Source organism: Tetrahymena thermophila, assembly GCF_000189635.1.
Source record: "Tetrahymena thermophila SB210 genomic scaffold scf_8254470, whole genome shotgun sequence".
Lineage (NCBI taxonomy): Eukaryota > Ciliophora > Oligohymenophorea > Hymenostomatida > Tetrahymenidae > Tetrahymena > Tetrahymena thermophila.
This window is the reverse complement of record NW_002476246.1, coordinates 1,160,963-1,185,553: the sequence shown is the minus strand read 5'-3', so window position 1 is coordinate 1,185,553 and position 24,591 is coordinate 1,160,963. Positions and strand designations below refer to the sequence as shown.

At 21.5% G+C, this 24,591-nt stretch overlaps 7 protein-coding genes across 7 annotated transcripts; all 7 read right to left on the bottom strand. All coding sequences in view use genetic code 6, as the record gives it.

The window, feature by feature from the left end:
- Window positions 1-208: 208 nt before the first annotated feature.
- Window positions 209-1,269, bottom strand: TTHERM_01338480 (cyclic nucleotide-binding domain protein, putative; the record flags this gene model as incomplete). The annotated part of the gene is made up of 2 exons (XM_001029707.4): window positions 209-899; window positions 959-1,269. The coding sequence occupies 2 exons, from the start codon at window positions 1,267-1,269 to the stop codon at window positions 209-211; spliced, it is 1,002 nt and encodes a 333-aa protein (XP_001029707.4).
- A 565-nt stretch (window positions 1,270-1,834) lies between these two features.
- Window positions 1,835-2,722, bottom strand: TTHERM_001338479 (cyclic nucleotide-binding domain protein; the record flags this gene model as incomplete). Its single annotated transcript, XM_012799460.1, has 3 exons — window positions 1,835-1,870; window positions 2,030-2,419; window positions 2,480-2,722. 3 exons carry the CDS (start codon window positions 2,720-2,722, stop codon window positions 1,835-1,837), a joined length of 669 nt encoding a protein of 222 aa, XP_012654914.1.
- A 544-nt stretch (window positions 2,723-3,266) lies between these two features.
- TTHERM_01338470 (hypothetical protein) lies at window positions 3,267-4,377 on the bottom strand (the record flags this gene model as incomplete). Its single annotated transcript, XM_001029706.1, has 3 exons — window positions 3,267-3,460; window positions 3,518-3,560; window positions 3,646-4,377. 3 exons carry the CDS (start codon window positions 4,375-4,377, stop codon window positions 3,267-3,269), a joined length of 969 nt encoding a protein of 322 aa, XP_001029706.1.
- A 1,043-nt stretch (window positions 4,378-5,420) lies between these two features.
- Window positions 5,421-9,541, bottom strand: TTHERM_01338460 (cyclic nucleotide-binding domain protein; the record flags this gene model as incomplete). Its single annotated transcript, XM_001029705.3, has 10 exons — window positions 5,421-6,198; window positions 6,252-6,595; window positions 6,708-6,848; window positions 7,145-7,534; window positions 7,595-8,096; window positions 8,163-8,236; window positions 8,297-8,482; window positions 8,584-8,630; window positions 8,688-8,730; window positions 8,813-9,541. 10 exons carry the CDS (start codon window positions 9,539-9,541, stop codon window positions 5,508-5,510), a joined length of 3,147 nt encoding a protein of 1,048 aa, XP_001029705.3. The 3' UTR covers window positions 5,421-5,507.
- A 1,226-nt stretch (window positions 9,542-10,767) lies between these two features.
- On the bottom strand, window positions 10,768-19,829 carry TTHERM_001338459 (transmembrane protein, putative; the record flags this gene model as incomplete). The annotated part of the gene is made up of 15 exons (XM_012799459.1): window positions 10,768-12,431; window positions 12,559-12,943; window positions 12,996-13,949; window positions 14,003-14,134; window positions 14,198-14,478; window positions 14,521-14,794; window positions 15,048-16,475; window positions 16,533-16,991; window positions 17,073-17,602; window positions 17,775-18,090; window positions 18,154-18,422; window positions 18,483-18,815; window positions 19,063-19,470; window positions 19,525-19,674; window positions 19,727-19,829. The coding sequence occupies 15 exons, from the start codon at window positions 19,827-19,829 to the stop codon at window positions 10,768-10,770; spliced, it is 7,686 nt and encodes a 2,561-aa protein (XP_012654913.1).
- Window positions 19,830-20,827: 998 nt separating this feature from the next.
- On the bottom strand, window positions 20,828-21,405 carry TTHERM_01533580 (hypothetical protein; the record flags this gene model as incomplete). Its single annotated transcript, XM_001029406.2, has 3 exons — window positions 20,828-20,847; window positions 20,954-21,145; window positions 21,285-21,405. The coding sequence occupies 3 exons, from the start codon at window positions 21,403-21,405 to the stop codon at window positions 20,828-20,830; spliced, it is 333 nt and encodes a 110-aa protein (XP_001029406.2).
- Window positions 21,406-23,448: 2,043 nt separating this feature from the next.
- TTHERM_01533600 (cyclic nucleotide-binding domain protein) lies at window positions 23,449-24,042 on the bottom strand (the record flags this gene model as incomplete). The annotated part of the gene is made up of 2 exons (XM_001029408.2): window positions 23,449-23,811; window positions 23,872-24,042. 2 exons carry the CDS (start codon window positions 24,040-24,042, stop codon window positions 23,449-23,451), a joined length of 534 nt encoding a protein of 177 aa, XP_001029408.2.
- Window positions 24,043-24,591: the final 549 nt, after the last annotated feature.

The following is a 24,591-nucleotide window of genomic DNA, read 5'->3' as shown; positions in this document are numbered from 1 at the left end:
AATATTTTTTTGGTTCAATTGATTTTATTGTTTCTTCTAAAAATTATAACTCATAAAATTTAAAAACTTACAGTATTGATAATTGCAGAAAAAGATTTGATGTTAATTAATTTTATTTAATATATGTTAATAGTATACTAAATATATGTCAAACAATATAGACTTTATTTGATATATTTATTTAAAAACATAAAAAGCTTATTTTTGATCAATTTTTACTTATTAAAGATTAATCAAATTAAGGAGTAGGTTAACTTTAATTTTTATCTTTTTTTATCTTAGTTTTATTGGTGATTTGTGATTTATTATTTTTAACTACTTTTTTTTTAATAATTTTAAGTTGTTCTTTTCTATATTCGAATAATACATATCTCAAATTGTTATGAGGGAAGTAAATTGAATAATTCTTAAATATATCAAAGTGGTAAAACAATAAATTAATATATTTATCATAGCTTTAATCTTAAATATCTGATGGAAGGATATGAAATTCATTCTAAAGTCTTGAAAATTTATTCTTATTTATACTCTAAATTTCTTAGTTAATAGATTCATCTCTACTTTAATGAAGTGAGTTTTCTATTTTTAATTAATTATGATTAACTTCAACACTTTCTATTTTACTTTAAGCAACTTAGTGATTTTATTAGTTATTGATAATATTTTCTTACTATAATAAGCTTAATTTAATCTAGCTTATTGGTTTCATTTCTTCTTAATATTAGCTAAGAATTACTTAATGCTAAAAGTCTACATTTTTATTCCCTTTCGAAACTTCTCTTTTAAATGAATTAGATTTCTATCGTTTATTTAGAGAGGGTTATTCACATAAAACAATTTCATTCTGAAAAGATTTTTACTTTTCCCTTACAATTGTAGCTGAATTTACTTTTTACAATCTATTTTAAATTAATTTTTAAATTAAAAAAATATTATTAAATTCACACAATAAGCTTACTCCTTTTCTTCGCTCTATTCAGAAAGAAAAATAGAAGAATCATCTAAACAAATTTATCCATTTTAAAATTTTTCGATGAGCATTTTTTTTATTTTTAATCCTGAGCTTATTTAAGATTAAAAAGCATTTTAGCTTCTTTGTTTTTTCCTTTTGAAGACTTTATATCGTTCCTAAAAAACTTAAAGATTCTGTTTATAAAATATCTTTTAAATATTTGGCATATATTATAATTAATTGCAATTATAAAAAAGATGATTATATTTTCCACAGCTTTCACATTATTTGTTTAAAAATTAATAATTTTGATTCATTCTTAATTGATCTTTGATCAAACTATAGCTCTCCTATTTTTTTAATAATATATTGTCTAAAAATAAAATATTTTTTATTAAAATTGATTTTTAAAACAAATAAATTTATAATTTTTTTATTTTTGTCAAAATTTATAAATTGATCATGTTTTTTTAAAAAAATGATTTATTTTAATGATTAATTTAAATTAATTTATCAAATCAATCAAACTATTTACAAAGTCTTTTTAGTGCTACTAAAGTATTTAATAGAAGTCTTCAAACTCTAAATATAAAAGAGATACAACCCCTTATGACTTTGCTCCAAACATTCTTCCGCTCTGACTAAAGAATTCTATTTCTCCAAACATGCTTCCCTTCTAATAATAAAATATAAATAAGTTAATAAATTTTTTTTTGGGAGGTAAAGCTAAATTAAGAATTCTTTATATATCTATTTATTTATTAATTTATTTATATAATTATTCTTTGAGTAAGTTATTTTGATTATTTTATTTAAAGGTTAAAAATCGTTTTCAGTATTGATAACATGAGTTAGCAAGACAGCTAATTCATATTTCGTAATTCAAAAATGAGTAAACAGCTAAAATAAATATATTTACTATAAATAATATAAAAAAATTTGTAATTTAGATAAAAGTCAATAATGAATAGAAATTTGTTTCTAAAAAAAAATAAATTTAAACTTAATAGATAAAAATTATAACAGTGATGGTAATAAATGTCAAATAAACAATTAAAATAATAAAAAAATTTTTACATTTAAAATTGAATACTCCTTTTAGTTATGACTTTGTTTAATATACAGTGCAATTGAACCTTTTTACACAAAGAAGAGTCTCTTATCAAATTCACCTAGTTAATATAAATCGGTTTCTGGACCAATTTTTAATTACTTAATCTTCATAGAGAGCTCATTTAGAAAAGGTTTTGTAAAATTTAATGAAAATATCTTTTGAGAATACAAGTATTTGTGATTCATTTCAAATTTAATGCTATCTCTCATTGATACAGGTAAATTCTCTATCATATTGAGTCCTTCTTCTTCAAGGTTGCCATCGGATTCTTTGTATAGGTACTCGTAGTATTTAATAACTTGATACATTATCTTTTTATTCAGTTACCTTGAATTCATTAGCTTATTTAGTGCCTTCAAATAAATAAATGATCTCAAAATTTGTGTAAAGTAAAATATTAATTAAAGGTTTACTAGCATTTTTTTATTAAAGGTTTCAGATTTTCTTTAAATTTCCCCTACTATTTCTTATATTTAACTTATGGAATAACCAAATATGCCACAAGATATAAGTGTAACAATAGAGACGTAAATCCTTTCTAGATCAGTGATTGGTACAATATCACCATATCCAATTGTTGTCATTGTGATAGTAGACCAGTAAATTGCAGCTACATACCTAGATAAAGCTGTACCGTTGTCTATTTTCAGCTTCATTTATAATTATTTTTGATCTTAAAATCCCAATAAAATGAAAATGGATCCTTGTATGTTAATAAATGTTAGAACTATCAAAACTAATAATGATATTCTTCTAAATATATTGTGTTTTGATTCCTAATCAAATTTCTGAAATAATTGCTTATAAGTTTTAATGACTCTGAATATTCTCAGCTCTAAAAAATACTCTAAATATCGCAAATCGTAGAAATAAGTGGACAGAAAATAAGACAAGAAAATAAAAAAGTCCAATCTATTATTTTAAAGTTGAGTAAAATATTTATAACACAGATTTAAACAAATTAACTGCAATTATTTACATAAATTCTTTCTTCAAGTATCTATTAAGTATATATTCCCTGCTTATGATTATTCTACCTCTTTTAAACGCAGCCTAAAATTAAAAATAAGTTAGAAATAAACAAGATTAAATAATGTTTCTACTTTATTCAAATTTAAAATTGTTTCTGTAATAAAAAAGCAAAACATTAGGATTTTAAAATAAGAAAAGGTTCCGTGTATTTTTAATTCTTCTTCCAACTCAAAATTTACTCTAAAAGGTACATAAAACACTATAGCTATCCAAAAAATCATTGTTAGTATATCCCAAACAATAAAAAACATTGAGTCCTAAATTATTTTTACCAAAAAACTTTTTAATTGGTTTATTTTACAAGAAAACAATTACAGGAGAAAGGATAAGATTTTCGCTTGCAATAAGGTAATGCCTCAACACTATTTTAAACATAAAAATCAGTAAAATTATTGATGAGATAAAAATTGAATTTTTACATTAGGAAAATTTTGTCAAGTAATGAGTAGAAATACTATGTTCCTATGTTTAAATAGATATAAATTATAATTAGTTTTTATATTGTTGTTTAACTATTTATTCAAAATATAATCATTAATAATCCTACCTTTTTATGGATAAGGCTTCTTTACTGATAATAGTGATAATCTGAGCTTTAATCGTTTAATATTTCAAACTACTTTTGGGTTAAGTTTTTGAAGTTATAACTTTATGTGTACTGCAACATATTGTTGATAAATTTTTTTACCATATTGGTCTTTTTAAAAAAGAAGAAATTTGTTGTTTCAATTATTTCGTGGCTTCTTTTATCTATGGAACTTCTAATTTGCTTTTGCTTTTAATGCTAATCTATTTTGCTTGAAAAACTATTTTTTTAAGGAGTTTAGGGCAGCTAAATAGTTTAAGCTAAAATACTTTTCTTCTTTTTATCATATAAAGACCCCTCTAAAACATTACAGTTTTGTCTTTTATTTAATTTTTATTCACAAAGTTAAATACTTGTGTTTTTGGGAAGCTATATGGTATTTTATGAAAAAGATAATTGATATTGATTCAGTTAGCTTTAAGCATTATTTTATATACACATCCTAAAGCTCTATTCATCTATTGGTATCAACTAGTTTTTAGAGATATTTAGAGACTCTTCATTTTTTTCGACATCAGATTTACTTTTGTAGGTGTTTTTCAATCCTGGTAAAGTATTTTCATGGTTTGATTTATCAAATGAAAACGAAAGATTATTCAAATCATCTTTATCTTTATCTTTAATCTCTTTAAAATCACGCATTTAGTCATTCAGAGAGGAGCTTTCTTTTTTTGTTACACCTAATCTTCTCATTTTACTTAATTTGTAAAAATTTTGATTATAAATTAATTAAAATTTTTTGATTTTAGATTTTTATTAAAAAATTGTATTTTTTAATTTTTTACATAATTTAGCATAAAGATTACATTAATTTTTTTATCAGTGTAAAAAGTAATAATAACTAAATTATCATTTCATTAATTTATTAAATCAGTAGAACGATTTTTATTTTTTTTAGGATTTTCTTTGATAAATCATCATAGATTATTCAAATCAATCTTTACATCTTTTAATTAATTTAAAATTAATTACTTTTTAAAATCTTCTCCATAACTTTAATTCTTAATTATTAGTGGCTCATTCTGTAAATTTCATAAGAATTTTCCAACCATCAAATATTAAATAGTTACAATCAAAATAATTTATAAAAGTCATCACATTAAATAAAAATCTGATGAATTAATTTTTACGTGTTTATAAAACATTAATGAAAGTTGAATGGTTTGATTTTGAAAATTTAATAATCTTTTACAATATAAATAAATAGGATATAATTAATAAATACATAATCTAATCATCAAATCTATATTTTTAAAATTTATTAATAAAATTAATTCAATAACTTTTTAGGTTGTAGTAGATTTAAAATATAAAGTAAAACTTCATTATTCTTTCATCCTTTTTTTTAGAATAGAATTTTTCCAAATTAAGTAAAATTATATTTGATTGATAATAAATAATCAAGAAAAATAGAAAAAGTATTATTTTCATATTAAATTTTATGAAATATTTTGAAGCCATTTTTTTATATATACAGCAAAAAAATTAGTTTATCATAAAAAATTAAAAGGCCTTTCTTTTTAATAAAATCACAGGTAGATCTGTCAGATAAATTCTGACAAACCAAAATAAAAAAAGCAAGAAGGCTACTTAGCATTCAATTTTTCAATACCTAGATTAGCAATACTTTATATTTTTGAATTCAAATAGCTTTTTAAAAATAAATAATTTTAAGATATTTCAAAGAAATGTTAACAAACATTAAATTTATATGTATTAAAATAATTGAAATAATATGTTGTTTAAGCTTGTAATACTAAAAAGGAAAATCATAATAAATAATGCAATTATATTGATTTATTTAAAATAAAGTTTATTTTTGGTCAAGAGATACTTATTAATGATTGCTCAAGTAAAGGGCTATATAAATTTTTAGATTTATCTTTTTTTAGCTTAGTTTAATTGATATTTGATGCTCTATTATTTTTAAATACTCTTTTCTTTATAATTTTAACTTATGCTTTTCTATATTCAATTAATACATTTCTCAAATTGTTATGAGGAAAATAAATTTAATAATTCTTTAATCGATCAAAGTGCTAAAACAAAAAAATTAACTATTTATCTAAGCTTTAAGTTTATATTTCTGATGAAAGGATTTGAAGTTCTGTTTAAAATCTTGAAAATTTATTCCTTTTAGCACTCCAAATGTCTTAGTCAAGAGAGTCTTCTCTACTACAATAAGGTGCATTTTCTATTTTTAACTAACTATGATAAGAATCAACACATTCTATTTAACTTTAAACAACTTAGTAATTTTATTAATTTTTGATAATACTTTCTTACTATAATAAGCTTAATTTTATAGAATTTTTAGCTTTTATTTCTTCTTAATTTTAGGAGAGAAAAACTTAAGGTTATAGTTCTGTGTTTTTAATCCCTTTAGAAGCTTCTTTTTTAATAGAATTAACTCTCTATCGTTTATTTAGAGAGGATGACTTGCTGTATACACTTTCATTCTAAAATGATTTTTATTTTTCCCTTAAATTTGTCTGAGAATTAATTTAATCGAATCTATAATAATATTTAATTATAAATAAACTATTAAATTCAAATAGTAAGCTTACTCTTTTTCTTCATTATCTTCATGATAAAAAAGTGATTCATCCTCTAAACAAATTTGTTCACTTTAATAACTATTTTTTAGCATTTTTTCTATTTCTGATCCTGAGTTAATGTAAAATTAAAAAGTATTTGAACTTTTTTGCCTATGCCTTTTGAAATTTTATTATCTTTCTTATTTAATTTCGAGGTTTTACTTGTAAAGTATCTTTTAAATATTTGGAATATATTGTAATTAATTACAATTGTAAAAATGATGATTATATTTTCCACAACTTTCACATTTTTTGTTTAAAAATTTATAATTTTGATTTATTCTTAATTGATCTTTGATCAAATTATAGCTCTCCTATTTTTTAATAAAATACCATTTAAAAATAAAATAAAATATTTTTTCTTAAAAATCTATTTTTAAAATAAATTAATAACCTTTAAAATATTTTAAAAAAATAATTAATTACAAAATCTTTTTCATACTATTATAGTATTTAATAAAAGTCCTCAAAATCCAAAAATAAAAGCTATACAACGCTCTAAGATTTGGCTCCGAACATTCTACTGCTTTAATTAAAGAATTCTAATTCTCCAAACATGCTACCTTTCTAAAAATAAAAAATAATTTGAATTCATAAAGAAATAAATTTAGGAAGGAAAAAGTAGTAATATAAGAATATTTTTGAATAAAAGGATAATTAAGTTTTTAAAAGTATTGAAATTTAAATTAAATATTTCTTTTTTGTTAAATATTATATTAGTTTTAATTTAGAGTCAGTAAAAATTCAATTTATAAAATTAAAACACCATTTTAGCTTTTCTTATTTAATTTTTGTCAGTGAAAATACAAAGTAATATTATTTAAATAACTAATAAACAATCAACTACAAAATTAAATATTTACGCTCAAAATTGAATACTCCTTTTGACTATTACTTTATTTAATATATAGCATAATAGAACCTTTTTACACAAAGAAGAGTCGCTTATCAAATTCACCTAATTAATATAAATCCGTTTCTGGACCAATTTTTAATTACTTAATTTTCATAGAGAGCTCATTTAGAAAAGGCTTGGTGAAATTTAAAGAAAATATCTTTTAAGAATATAAGTATTTGTGATTCATTTCAAATTTTATGCTATCTCTCATTGATTTAGGTAAATTTTCTATCATTGTGAGCCCTTCTTGTTCTAAGTTGCTATCAGATTCTTTGTGTAAGTACTCATAGTATTTAATTACTTGATACATTATTTTTTTATTCAGTTACCTTGAATTCATTATTTTATTTAATGCCTTTAAATAAATTAATAATCTCAAAATTTTTGGCAAGTAAAATATTAATTAAAGAATTACTTGCATTTTTTTATTAAAGGTTTCAGATTTTCTTTAAATTTCCCCTACTATTTCTTATATTTGACTAATCGAATATCCAAATATTCCGCAAGATATCAGACTAACTATAGAAACATAAATCCTTTCAAGATTTGTGATTGGAACAATATCGCCATATCCAATTGTTGTCATAGTAATAGTAGACCAGTAAATCGCAGCTACATATCTAGAAAAATCAGAATCGTTGTCTATTTTAAACTTCATTTACTATTATTATTATTTTTCTTAAAAACCTAATAACACGAAAATAGATCCTTGTGTATTAATAAATGTAAGAACTACCAAAGCTAATAAAGATATCCTTCTAAAAATATTGTATTTTGATTCTTAATCAAATTTCTGAAATAGCTGCTTATAAGTTTGAATGACTCTGAATATTCTCAGCTCTAGAACATATTCTAAATATCGTAGATCGTAAAAATGTGTGGACAGAAAATAAGATAAGAAAATAAAAAAGTCAAATCTATTATTTTAAAATTTGGTTAAGTATATGAAACATTGAGCTAATAAATTAATTCTAATTATTTACAAAAATTCTTTCTTCATGTATCTGCGAAGTATATATTCCCTGCTTACAATTATTCTACCTCTTTTAAACACAGCCTTATATTAAAAATAAGTTAGAAATAAACGCCATAATCAATTATTTTAATAATTTTATACTTTATTCAAGCTTATAGTTGTTTCTGCTACCAAAAAACAGAATATTAATATTTAAAAATAAGAAAAGGTTTCATGCAGTTCAATTTCCTCAGCCAACTAAAAATTGACTCTAAAAGGTACATAAAACACAATAAATATCCATAAAATCATTGTTAGAATATCCCAAATGATAAAAAACATTGAATCCTATATTATAACAAACAAAAAAATATTTTTAAGACATTCATTTTTCAAGTATAAAGGATTTTATTTATATGATGAAATAAAAAAAGTTATATAAAAAATACAGGAGAAAGAATGAGCTTTTCGCTTTTAACAAGATAGTTTCTCAACACTATTTTTAACACAAAAAACTGGTAAAATTACTGCTAAAATAAAGATTTGATTTTACACGAGGAAAATTATGTAAAGTAATGAGTAGAAATACTTTGTTCCTATATTTTTATAAACATAAATTATGTTAAGTTTCTATTTTGTATAAAAATTAATTATTCAAAATATAATTAATAATCATACCTTTTTTTGGATAAGACCTCTCTGCTAATAATAATGGTAATCTGAGCTTTAATCATTTAATATTTCAAATTACTTTTGAGTTAAGTTTTTGAAGTTGTAACTTTATGCATATTGTAGCATACTATTGATAAATTTTTTTACCATATTGGTCTTTTTAAAAAAGAATAAATTTTTAGTTTCGATTTTTTCATTACTTGTTTTGTCTATATTACTACTAGCTTGCTTTGAATATTAATATTTATTGTTTGAAAAACCACTTTTTTAAGGTGTTTAAGGCAACTAAATAATTTAAGCTAACATACTTTTCTTCTTTTATTCATAAATAGACCTCTCTAAAATATTAGAGTTTTGTCTTTTATTTAATTTCTATTCAGAAATTAAAATGCTTGAGTTATCAGGAAGTTATATAGCATTTTATGAAAAAGTTAATTGAGATTGATCCAATTAGCTTTAAGCATTATTTTATATTTTCATCCTAAAACTCTATTCATCTCTGTGTATCAATTAATTTTTAGATATATATAGAGATTACTCCTCATTTTTTTGGATTTCAGATATGCTTTTATTAGTGTTCTTCAATCCTGGTAAAATATTTTCATGGTTAGATTTATCAAATGAAAACGAAAGATTATTCAAATCATCTTTATCTTTATCTTTAATTTCTTTAAAATCACGCAATTAGTCATTCACATTGAAGCTTTACTTTTTTGTTACACCTAATCTTCTCATTTTATTTATTTGTAAAAAAATTGATTATTAATTAATTTTTGTTTACATATATTTGATTATAATCTTAAGCTTGTAAATTTCAAATTTTTATATAATTTATTTATAGATTACACTAATTTTCTTTTTAAGTGTGTTTTAAAAGTATTATTGATTTCATTCGTAGATCAAAAATTAAATTATTATACTGAACACAAATCTAGTTATTAAAATTGCTGTGGACATTTTAGTGATAAAAAATATTTTATATTTTAAATTAATAATTGATATAAAAATAATTATTAATACTTGAAAATTTAATAAATATTTTTTTAATTTAGTTATTATTTTATTTTTCAATTAATCTGTCGAATAATTTTAAATTTTTTATAATTTTCTTTGATTAATAATTTTTAGGGTTATTATATTTTAAAATAATATTGCTTATATTATTTAAACATGATTATATTTTAAAACTTTTCCATAACTTAAATGCTTAATAAAATGCTTGCTCATTCAATAAACCTTAAAAGAATTCCAGAAAGGAAGTATAAATAAGCTGATATTAAATTTTTAGATACTATTTAAAGTGATAAATCAAAATAACATTAAAAAGTAATATGATTTAATAATAATTCAGAATATATTTCTTAGTAATCTAATTTTTAGATAATTATTAAACTTTTAGATTTGAAATTTTCACTTCAAAAACAAAACGCTTAATTTTAGTGGTTTTTTGGAAGTCGGACGGATCATGTTAACGAGGAATTACAGTATATTATTAATAGGGAAAAATGAACTTTAAAATTGATTGATTAATCTTTTTAGTTAAAAACAAAAAAATAATATGTATTATTAATATATAATAATAATTTTCAGATATTTAAAGTGTTATCTATTTCATATTCAGTAAAATAAATTAAATTATTATTTTTATCCACCTTTTTAACAGAATTTAATTTTATTTATTCATTAGAGTTATCCTCTTTATCTATTTAACTCTCTTTCTAATCCATTGCCATTTTTAATTCTTCGAATCCTAATATTTGATTAAAAAATTTAATGATTAAAAAAAACTATTATATATATTACATTAAAAAAGAGGAGATTAGTTTATCTAGCTGTTATATACAGTATTTGTGTTATTTTCATTATCTTTATCATAGTAATCGCTCTCAGAGTTTAATTTTTGTTAATTTTTAGTAGCTAAGTATATTTGTTTTAATTTTATTAATTTATTAGAGTTATCCTCATTATCTTTTTAACTCTCTTTTTAATTCCTTCCTAAATTTAACACCTCGATTTCTAATTAATATTTAATTAAAAAATTTAATGATTAAAAAAAAACTATTATATATATTACATTTAAAAAGAGGAGATTAGTTTGTCTAGCTGCTATATACAGTATTTGGGTTATTTTCATTATCTTTATCAAAGTAATCGCTTTCAGAGTTTAATTTTTGTTAATTTCTAATAGCTAAGTATTTTTTTTTTAATTTTATTAATTTATTAGAGTTATCCTCTTTATCTTTTTAACTCTCTTTTTAATTCTTTACTACATTTAATTCTTCTAATTCTAATTAATATTTAATTAAAAAATTTAATGATTAAAAAAAATAAATAAAAATATTACATAAAAAAATAGGAGATTAGTTCGTCTTGCTGGTATATAGAGTATTTGGGCTACTTATACTATCTTTATGAAAGTAATCTCTTTCTGAGTTTAATTTTTGTTAATTTTCAGTAGCTAAGTCATTTAGTTTATTTTATTTAATAGTTTAATTAATCTATTAATCTTTAAACAGTCTTTTATGATTTTTACCTATAAATTAAATATATTAAATATAACAAATAACAAGAGTTTTAATACCTATTTATATCTTTATACCAGATAATAAAAGATCATACTTTTGCTCTTCACTAAGATTTAAAAATTCTTTAAAAATTCTTTATATTTTAGCTTTCAATTATGGATTTAATTTTTATTTTTGAAACTTTTGAACAAGCAACTTTGTATAAGAAAATTTTTAAAAAAATGAAATGATAACATTCTTAAATTATGTTAAGAGTCCTATAATAACTCTTTTAATTATTACAATAATAAACCAAGCATTGATTGTGATTATAATTATAATAGAAGTCATTACATAATAATTGAAGGGATTATTGCTAATGAATAAACAAAGTAATACAGAAACTGCACACACGTTTGTTTGATAGAAATCAACTGTATTGTATCCGCTCAAACGATAGGGTTATAAAACACTAGATGCTATCCCATAGAGAGAAACCACAATAAAAATTAGCACTCCTTTAATATTAGTATCTTGGGAATAGAAGTTAAGAACTATAATTATTAAAATTTTTTCTAACATTTTCACGAATTCCCAATAATATTTTTGGCTTTTATACTCTCTGTATAAAAAGCCATATTTCTTATATATTTAAATGTTTTGCAAGTCATCTTTATTTCTGTATAGTATATAAAAAAGTCCTATTGGTATAATAAAAGCAAACACTAATAAACAAGGAGCTACTAAGGTAGAACTATATCTCTAGTGCTCGCTAGTGTTGCATTCATAAGTTATATTATAGAGTATGTAACTAGAATCTCCAATTACCCTGCATGATAGAAGACCTATCATTTGAGAAACTAAATCAGGCTAAACTAAAATAAATATAAAGATCGCAGCAGTACAAATAGAATAATAACGAACTTTTATATTTGTAAATACCCTTTATAAGATTAAGCTAACTACAAACACCATTAAATAGCCAATTGGAACAATTAGAGTAAATAGTAATTTAAGATATATCATTGGTATATCTGTTTATATATCTTTTAATATACATTCAGCAGAATTCATTTATTATCTTACAGGTGTTCCTAAATACTATGAAGTATCAAATATATCTTTTGTTTGTTTGATAAAATTTAAAATATTATTTTCATCTTAAAAAATTTAGTTTTTTTAAATAAATAAATAAATAATCTTAATAAATTAATAATTTTAAAATTAAAAAATTTTAATTTTTATTACCTGTAGTTAATTTAATATTGAAAGTAATAATTGATCCTACTATTTGTAAATAGTTAATGAATACTTTAATATAAACACTAGCTTTTTCTCCATTTCGAGATTTTTTATCTTTTTGGTTATCATATTTGACATTTAATTTAGATTAATATTTAGTCCCTTTTAAGGAAGTGCTTTGATTATTCTTTAATAAGTGTCTTTTCAGAGCTACTTAAAAAGCATTTATTGTTTATTCCTCTAAGTCTCCTTTTATGGCAAGTCGAATTGAAAATAAAGTCCAGATTATTATTAAGATTGCTTTCCACAATAAAGCACTCAATTCTTTACATTACCCACATTAATAAGATCCAACTTTAGAATAGCTTTCTCCCCAGTAGCTACCATATATCTTATTAATTTTAAATTTATTGTTAAAGTAATATTTAAAAAATTGTATTTACATCACATTCTTCACATAGAGGTCCTATTTAACCTTCTAAGCATACTTAATTACCATAAGTACTTCCAATACAGTTTGAAGGCTTATTTGCACATTCTATAACAAGAGGACTACTTTCATCTTTTCTCCAGAATCCTTAATTTACATATATAATTCCATTTTGGCATTTTGCTCCAGAAGGACATGAATAACATTATTGTTTATCGAGAGAGTATTTATCTTATTCACAGACAACACATTCTGTATATGTATTGTAAAAATTCTCAATTTCACCATAATTACAACTTCTAAAATAAACTTCTAATTCATAAGAATAGTTAGACTCAAATTAATTAGTTTGTTTATTTAAAATTTTGATAACATCAGATTTGAACTCAATTATTGCTTTTGAATTTGGAATCCCTATTAATTACATACCTTAAAAAACAAATTATTTCTATTTTAAATCAACAAATGCGGTAGAATTTCCTCTAATGTAATAATTTGATATATTTTTTGTTTTGCTGCTAAACTATGCTTAAATTATTATTTTATCAGCATCTAATGGAAATATTGGTATAGCTGTTTAATCTTTTAGCTAAAAGATTATATCTGGGATTTAAGTTCCACTTTTAATATTTGATAAAATTAAAGAATTAGTTGATTAATTGAAATATTTATTTAAATCTGTAGTCATGATCAAACCTAAATGATCAGGATACGAATTTATATTATCTCCATAAAGACTAGCCTAGTTATTCAATATAATGCTTTGAGAGTCTATAACTGGATTTATACCTAGATTATTAATGCATCCTCCGATAACTGCATTGTTATTTGATAGATTTGTTTTCTAAATTTTGATCTATTACTGTACTGTTGATTCACTTTCGGAGCTAATAAATAATGCCCCACCACTTCCATTTAAAGATTGATTGTCAGTAATTTAGCAATTAGACAAAGTTAAAGTAAAAATCTATTAATTGTATGATTAAAAATTTTAATTATTAAAAAAAAAGTATTTATTACATCATCTTTTTAGGCTATTAAAAGCATAGCTCCTCCATCTGATATGGCAGTATTTCCAATCATTTTAGTGTTTTATATATAATTAAGATTAGAAACAAAACCATTAACTGATATAGCACCACCGTTATTGGCCTATTTTTAAATAAATATTTAAATTACATAAAAGCTTGTATGATATTAAATTATTTTAATCACTTTTGATTCTAAAAACTGAGAGTCAGATATAAAAAATTGTGTTTAGTTCAACTAAAGTATAGAGCCAAAGCATAGCATGCAAATTATTTTCTAAAATATTGTTTATTATTAAATTTATAATTTAGATTAATATAATGATATAAGTGCTCCAGAATTTATCAGAGAAATCTAGGATTGTAATACTCGTTTTGAGGATATCTAATTTATATTTATAAATTAAGAATCTTCAATAGTTAGAGATCCTTAATTGACACTAATTAAGTATGTGGAAAACGTAGAGTCTTTAATTATTAATCTTTAAATTATAATACTCGTATTAATACCATTAATTAGAAGAGGGGAAGTATTTTGTAAATTTTTTATTATTAAATTTTAAAATCCGCAATCAACAATTGAGAGCATAGATTTTTAAAGTTAGAAAAATGACACTGATTAGATTTCAGATAGCTTTACTATTAGATACAAATAATCAGGATAAGTTTAGTTAAAATTATTATTATCAATATTAAAAAGAGTAACATTAGAATTTTAGGTATTCAAAAAATATGAGTTCGTCTAGCCTAAAATATTGATTAACTCTCCTTCTTAGAATAGAATCTAGTTTAATAAATTCTAATTTTCTGATTATCTGAATATTGATTAAAAAAAATTTAATATTATTTTTAATTTTCATTATTTTATAGTAATAACTTTATGTTAATAAATATTTTTATAAAATCCATTGATTAAATGCGCACATATTGCTAAAAAAAAATCAAAATTTCAAAAAACATGCATTAATTAAATATTAAAAATAAAATTTAAATTTTTTAATTTTTGATTCCGCGCACTAGTGTGCATTTATTTATACAAAGTTACCATTTTTATCTTAAATTAAAATAATTTACATTATTGAAATCGAGGAAGAATAAGAACTAAGAGTATAGATATTACTAAAGTTTGATGATTTACACACAAAACTTAAATTTGAGTCTTGTGAATCTATGTAAAATGCACCACCATCATTCTAAGCATAACCTTCTTCAAATGAAGATTTTTCTATAAAAATATTTGTCACTGAACTAAGACTCTCGAAGTAAATAAACGAGCCTTAGCTTGCTGTGGATTGGCTAAAATTTGAAGAAAGAATTTACAAATTGTTTGATTTAGCCCTTAAGCAGCCTCCTTATTATTTAAAAGTTGTTACATTATCTGTGATATTAAATGAAGATTGCTTGCAATTAGCATTAATGATAGTTATATTAAGACCAACTATATATTGAAAATTAAAGATACTACTAGATACTGAATTAATATATTGGTTATTAACTAAATATATAGTACCTAATGGATTAAACACCTGAATTGCAGAAGTTGAATAAGATGAGGTTTTAGGAATTGTATTTAATCTATTTTAGCTAAAAATTGAGTTGCTTATTGTTATATTAGAAGTATAAGTGGAAGTAATTAAAATTGGATTAGCTTAGGAGTTAGTTTAAGTTTATTCAAAATATGAACTTGTGATAACTACTTTTGATAAATTTATTACTGAATTTGTGTAAGCTATATTTCTTATTACTAAAATAGAATTATCTATTGCTTTTATATAGCTTGATTATATATTAGTTATGCTAATCTTTTTTATTTCATTGAAAATTAAACATCCACCGTACTCTCTATTGACTAAACTATCAAAAAATTGTTTATCATTTAAGCAAGAAATATTGCTAATTGAAACTAGAGAAGATTAGGATAATTAACAAAATGCTATTTCTTATTGGTTTTTTACTGTAACTTCATTTATTAAAACTGAAAAAATTTGTTCAGTTAGAACTAATTAAGTAATTCCGAGGTAGATATCTGATTAAACTTAAGAAGAGGGAAAGTAAGAATTATCTGTGAAATTTAAATAACTCATATTTAAAGTGTGTTAGGGAAGAGGATTTATTGAATAAATAGCATCAAAAAAGAGATAATTATGTGTTGTATAAAATGAGTTATTGTACATAGTTATATACTAGAACTAAAATGTTTAATTTTTTTGTTTGATTGTGCTGACAGTTGAGAATATCTATAAATTACAAAACTGATTATTGGATATTGTCATATTAGCTACATTGAACTCACCAGCTTCAAATAGCTAACCAGAGAATTGTGGATAGTAAATTTAATTTATATCGCATAGATTATTTTAAATTATAAAAGTATCAATAATAACATTAACATCGCTATCTTAGGTTAATATACTGAATTTTTCATTTAATTTACAACTATCTATTAGAATATTTTAAAGTGCAATCTATTTAATATAATAAAAATATTTCATTTATTTTAAATTTACAATTTAAAAAATTACCTATTAAGAATTAACGATTGATATTAAAGCTGATGTATTTGAAAAATCTAAACTTTTTATGTTTATATTTTTAATAGTCAAGAAAGAATTATTTATTTAAAAAAAGAAGCAATGAGATGTACTATCTGTTGAAGATATACTTATGTTATCTATAGTAGCACTCGAAATAATACCATCGAAAGAAACCCCACAATTTTATTAAGAGCTACTAATAATAAAATTAAAAAGTATATCATCAATGTTTAGCATAAAGAGACCCGAAAATTGGAGCAACTAATTTACATTAATTTAAGCTAATTGATTATTATTATTATTCCAGCTCTAAATTGTTAAATTCGTTTATGCAAAATCTTACAAAGTTAGCAAGTCATTGTAAAATACCATCTAATTTTAGTTGCTCACTAATATATTAACGTTTAGAATTTCAAATCCGTTTATTAATTCGAAATATTATTTAACCTATTTTTAAAATTAAAATATTATTTTTAAATAGAAAAATACTTTGGTAAAATATTTATTTTAATCTAAAGATTTATTTACTAAAAGTAAAGATGGAATTATACTCAAAGAAGATGTAAAAGGCTATTCAAAAGAACCTATCCCATATAGGCTTTTAGTATCAGCAGTTTCAGTAGTATTAAAATAAAACTACATTTAGCATTTCTAAGTACAACTAGGCAAATTTTAAAGACATTATCCAATAGGGAAAAATGTATTACTGTAGTAATACTAAATAAATAAAACCTAAGTCTTTTCTATATACTGAATATTATTTCCACAATCTGTTAAAGAAGGAGACTGGAAATGCATAAATAATTCAAATTATTAGGTAACTGTATTAAAACTGCATAAATAAACATCTCCGCTCATATTATCTCCAACTCCAAACATATTTATTTTATTCAATACATTTAAATAGTATGGATTTGACTATAGTTTCATTAATTGTTAAAATGTTTTTTTAGAGAAATTATAGATAGTTATACTGTAATCACCACAAACTGTTATTAGAAATTTATTATCATCAGTATGAAATAATTAACCAATTATTGAGCCAGAACAATCAGACGCTTTTTATCAAAATTAATTTTTTAAATAAATAAATAAAATATTTTATTATTATTTTTTTTAAATTAATGAAAAAAAATTTTTTTAATTGTTGAGATAGGATTTGATATTTCATTAGTTTATTTTCATCTAAAATGAAATTTATTCCCATTTTTAATTTTATTGTAAGATTACTTATTGAGTATTTGAATGAAAGGTCTGTTGCATTCCAAACAAAAATACTTCCATTAACAGCAATTCCAACGATTTCTTAATCTTCTTAGGAATAGAGAGCATAACTTGTATTTTGATTATTGTCTTCTACTTTATCAGAGAGCAATTAAAACTATTATTAAGAGGTAATACTTATAGCATAAAATAAGAAATTTTCATTATTTTATTTATTAGGTATTCCTACAATAACCCAAACAGCTTGATTAATATCTTAGTAGGGATCAATATTGAAGCTTATTGAATCAGTATTAAGATTTATCTAACTTAAATCGTATACCTGTTTTTATTTTTATAATAACTTTAATATTTTTGATTAAAATAGAAAGAAAGAAATAATTACTTAAGGAGTGAATGATGAGTCCATTACTTTATAAAATGCTAAGTATGTAGAATCATGCATAGCAATAAAACAAGTATTACAGTTTTTTACAGAAAAAAATGTATTTTATCTTGCTTTGATTGACTAAATAAGAGGATAAGTAAGGATAGATTTTAGGTTACTTGGAGAATCTTTAGTGACTTAAATTTCATATAATGTAGAAACAACAAAATATACTTCTTAATTGAGTTAGAAAGTAAATATTTTTGTAAAACCTGTAGAAATATAATCTTAATTTTATAGTATAATGGTTAAAGTAAATTAATTTATTTTTGAAATTTTATTTTTACTAAAACGAATGAGCTAAGTGTCTGTACTATATGAATAAGCAAATAGAGCTGTTTAATAAAAGTAATTAGTGTAGTATGGTATTAACAATTATTGACTTTCTTCCAAATGATACCATTGATTAGTTGGACTTCCTGGTAGTTAAACAGTAAAAGGTTGATTGATATTATCAAACCTAAAAGAATCAAATGTATTTGTTTTCTAATTATAGACAAAATTTAAATCTATTCTATAAATAGACCACTAGCCACTTATGTATAAACTGCCTTAATTATTTTAAGAATTTATAAAGCTTAAACTGGCTATACTATCTCCTGATTGACCACTTGGTAGATCTATTTTTTAAAATTTTAAGAAATTTATAATGAAAATTATTAATATATTTAATCTACAATCAGTCTTGATTAATTTTATCTAATTCGCTTATAAATTAATGATCTAGAAAGCATTGATTTGACAATTGGCTCCTGCCAAAAATATAATATCATAACTCTTGTGCAAATCTATTAAGCTATAATTATTAGCTATAAAATAAAATAGAGTGAAATATTATTCTTTAAAAGACTTAAAAATTAGTTATACCTGCTTGCGAATAATATCCATTGAATGAGAATTCTAAAGTTTTAAAATCAATTGACCAAGTATAAGCACCATACTAATCAATTACTGCTATAAAATTCTAACCATTTTAAAGCTAAAGTAACTTTGCTGAAGCAATATGATTACCACAGTCAGAATTATAAGGTAAAACATTCAAAGATAGAATTTATTTTCCTTCTATAAAGTCAACAACATATAATAAATATGTTGCACTTTTTAAGACTAAATAATTAGATCCTTTCATGAAATGCATACTTTCTAAATTAGAGAATGCTAGTGTTTATTTAGATTCAAGAGTATAAGGATCTGCGTATATTAGCTATCCTGAATTCACAACTAAAATTTGATTTCTTTATAGTATATACTCCATTTGATATATAACATATTTAGCTTTAATAAAATAAAAATTGTTTTAAAAAGTATAAACTATTTATTTAAATTTACTCTTAACCACATTCACAACATTATCAATTTCACTAGAAAGATCAATATAATATACTATACTCTAAGACTATACAGTGTTTATCAAAAGTATATTAGTGTTAGGCAACTTCAAGGAATTAGAAATAATATAGTTCTCAAAAAATTTAGGCTCTGTTTTTTAAAATTTATATCATAATGTATTAAAATATTAATTTAATCTTACGGTGCTGCCTAGAAAATGCTTAACATATTTAAGCATTTAAGTTTTGTATTGATTACAATAAGATTATGACTGTTAAATTCAAAGTAAAGAATGATTTACTCATACTAATAGATATTTTTTCAACCTTCTATTATTACTATTTTTAATTCAAATATAGGTTTTGAGATAAGATTATTGAATTATTTCCTAGAGAGTTTTTAAATAACTTCAAATGTTTATTAATTATTATTTTTGATGTTTCTTATACTTTTCTTTTACTATTTTTAATTCAAATGTAGGTTTGAGATAAGATTATTGAATTATTTCGTGGAGAGCTTTTTAAATAACTACAAATGTTGATTAATTATTATTTTTTATGTTTCTTATTCTTTTCTTTTATTCTTATATCTCAAATTTTAGGATTTAAATGTACACTTCTGTTATTGAAATTAATCTATAAAAACTAAAAAATATTCTTTCAACCTTCTATTATTACTATTTTTAATTCAAATTTAGGTTTTGAGATGAGATTATTGAATTATTTGGTGGGGAGTTTTTTAAATAGCTTCAAATGTTTATTAATTATTATTTTTGATGCTTCTTATTCTTTTCTTTTATCTACAATATATATCTGAAAGCTACGTCTATTAACAATAAAATACTATCCTCAAAATTTTTAATTTAAAAAATTTAAAGTAATTTTTTAAAAATTATTTAAGTATAAAATAATTTTTACCATTTTAATTTTATAATTTTAAGCTTTAATATCTCTTTCAAAAAATAATTCGAACATATATATTATTGAATCAGTAAATTCAAATTAATAAAAATTTGGATTACTGAATGCTTATTTTTAATTGGATTATTGATAGCTTTATTAAATTTATGTTTCTATAATTTAAAAAAATTTATTCAAATCAAAATGAAGGTTACACTAATATATTAATTACATTAAAAAGAAAATAAAATAAATCAATTATTTATTATAATATTTTAAAATTCATTTATAATCTTTAAAGAACAAATATTTAGAATCTTTTTTATATTTAATTTGTTTCATTCCTTTATTTCTGTATTGGGATTAAATAAGATCTACTAAGAATTAAAATAATATTTTGACTTTCATTTTCTATTCGTACTATCTAGGTTATAGTTTATGAAATATATATATATTTGTTTGAAATAATTATTGTTCAACTTTTTAGATTTTTTTACTGCTTGGCTGTGTAAATTATAAATTATGACTACTCTTGTAAATGCTTTAAGAAAAAACAGAATTCCTTTTTCTTCTATTGATTACCAATTTATTTATTTTTAAGAATTAATTTGTGGCAGGCCTTGTTTTTACATTAGGAGTTTGGTAGATAATACTAATTGATTATATTTCTTCGTTATTATCGAAATTCTTATCCATATTGTTATTATTAACTATATTTTAATCTATTTTTTTGTTAAGTTATAAAGTGAGGATTTTAAGATAGCTGCTAAGATTTACTCTTTTTATTTTTAATGTACATTAATAGTGATTTAACTAATTAATAAATAGATAATATGAAATCTTTAATAATAAAAATTGTACAAGTATTCTATTAAAAATCCACTAATAGCAACAATTATCCATCCAATTTTCTAATTGTATCTTCGTTTTCATCTTAAATATCCTAAACTAATAATGAAGCACAAATTTAAATAACTATCATTAAAACTTCCTAATAATCTACCACATCTGATAAAGATGCTTTAACATCAATTTCATAGCAAAAATTTTAATTTTAATTAGCGAAAACACCTAATTTTTTGAATTTAAAACTCCTCTTAGTTTTCTTAACAATATAATTCAATATAAAATCATAATAGTAATTAACGAGAAACTCTATCAATAGTAGTCAGAGAAATTGAAAGAACCCACTCTCAACTGAATCATCTACAAGAAATACAAATATTTAACATTATTTTAATTTTGGAATAAATCAAAACAACTCTTCTTATGGGTTAAATTTAAAAAAATAAGTAAGATTTTATGTATCCCCTAAAAATTAGCTCCTAAAAATAATTAAAAGAAATAAGATAATTAGCAAAATTAGAATAATTTTAAAACGGATTAACAGAATTTAAGTTTTCATTAAGAAGATTAAAGTTTTAAAGAATCAAATCAAAGATTTTAAGGAAATAATTAAGCTTCAAAGAATAAAACCAAAGCTTTAAAGAGTAAGATTTATATTTTAAAGAATAAAGCAAAAACATTTATTAAGAATAACTAAATGTTAGAGGGGATAAACAAAGTACATAAGATATGAATTAAAGTGATAGTGAAGTAAATCAAAATTAACATCAATTTAATCTTATAAGTGAAAAAAAATAATTTTTTTTAAAAAAATTTTTAATAGAGTTTAAAGCAAGTAAATAAATAATAGATATCTTATTTTATTTATGATAAAGCCCCTAATTATTTTGATTAAGAAATAAAGTAAAGTGAATTAAATATTTTTAATGCATTGGTTTAACATGATAATTTTGAATAAAATAGATAATTTTAGTAATAAAATACAGGAAATGTAAGATTTTTAACTCCACAACCAACTGCTCAAAGCTCTGCAAATTATGAAACTTTTTCTTATCATTCATATTGGCAATTTATTTATAAACTTTCCTCTTTTTGTTACCAATACTGAAACAATCAATACCAATAAATAGAGTTAAAAAAAATATCTAACTAACACCATTTTTGCTAAAGCAATAATAATTTTAGTTAGCAAGTAAATATTTTTAAATAAAAATTTTTATTAATAAAACAAATGAATTCAAATTTTCAAATTTAAATGACAAATTAAATTAAAATCTTTTTTTTAATTTTCCTATTATTTTATTAATTGTAAAACTAGATAGACAATAAATTTATAAAAAATGATAAATATAAAGATATATTAAAAATTTGATAAAAATGTTTTTAAAAAAGTCTTAAAATACAACCTTCCAAGTATTTTCCTTGGAAGGAGAAAAATCAGCAAGGCAGAGAGGTTTTTACTGCCTACTGATTTAAATAAAAATGCCTCAATTCTTAATTCTCTCATTCTTTTATGATTTATAAATTATTTATTAACTTACAAAAAATAGGATATTAATAAATATAAAAACAATAATAAAATCTATCTATATATCTCTTTATTAGGTAAAAAAACTTTTTCAAAATATTAAATAATAAAACATTTAATATTCATTTATACAAGCATTTAATATTTATTAATCCTTTTTATCATTTGCTTATCATCAGAATTTTTTAATGACAACTAAATTTTTTAATTTAAGACACTTGCTTATTACTTTGAATTTGTATAATTCATTCATTTAGTTAAAACATTTATTATAAATTTGTGTAAATTAAAAAAAAATATTAAATAAAATAAACTTTTAAATTAAAAAGTGTTTCTTAAATTAATAAATAAATAAAAGCTATAAAATAAATACAAGAAAATTTTTTTGTTTAATATTAATTTTTATAATTACAAAATTATAATACAAAACAAATAAACTGTTATAGTTAATTATTTAGAGAAAAATAAAGAAATAATATGAAATAAAAAGAAATTAATAGTAAAAACAAAAGTTGAAAATAAAAAAATGAGTTTAATAATTAAAGAAAGAAATAACAGATAATAAATTTACATATATACTGTAATTCCTCAAAAAAATGGGGGTTGAGTCAGGTCTCTGACTATCTAATATATCCAATTTATTCAATTTATTCATTTTTTTAGCGTTTTTTCTATTTCTGATCCTGAGTTAATGTAAAATTAATAAGCATTAGAACTTTTTTGTCTATGCCTTTTGAAATCTGGGCCAATTTTTAATAACTTAATCTTCAAAGAGAGCTCATTTAGAAAAGGCTTCATGAAATTTAAAGAAAATATCTTTTGAGAATATAAGTATTTGTGATTTATTTCAAATTTTATGCAATTACTCATGGATTTAGGTAAATCATCTATCATTCTGAGCCCTTCTTCTTCTAAGCTGTAATCAGATTATTTGTGTAAGTATTCATAGTATTTAATTACTTGATACGTTATTTTTTTATTTAGTTACCTTGAATTCATTAGCTTATTTAATGCCTTCATTAAATTAATAATCTCAATATTTTTTGGCAAATAAAATATTAATTAAAGAATTACTTGCATTTTTTTGTTAAAGGTTTCAGACTTTCTTTAAATTTCCCCTACTATTTCTTTTATTTGACTAATAAAATAACCAAATAAGCCACAAGATATCAGACTAACTATCGAGATATATATCCTTTCAAGATCTGTAATTGGCACAATATCTCCATATCCAATTGTTGTCATTGTGATAGTAGACCAATAAATTGCAGCTAAATATCTAGAAAAAGCTGAATCTTTGTCTATTTTCAACTTGATTTATTATTATTTTTATTAAAAGCCTAATAAAATAAAAATGCGTCCTTGTATGCTAATAAATGTAAGAACTATCAAAACCAATAATGATATTCTTCTAAAAATATTGTGTTTTGATTCTTAATCAAATTTATGAAATAATTGCTTATAAGTTTAAATGAATCTGAATATTCTCAGCTCTAGAACGTACTCTAAATATCGTAGACCGTAGAAATGCGTTGAGATAAAATAAGAGAAGAAAATAAAAAAGTCTAATCTATTATTTTAAAATTGATTATAATATTTGTAACGTAGCGCTAACAAATTAATTGAAATTATTTACAAAAATTCTTTCTTCAAATATCTGTGAAGTATATATTTCCTACTTATAATTATTCTACCTCTTTTAAACACAGCCTTAAAAAAAATGAGTTAGAAATAAACACCATATTCAATTATTTTAATAATTTTGATACTTTATTCAAACTAATAGTTGTTTCT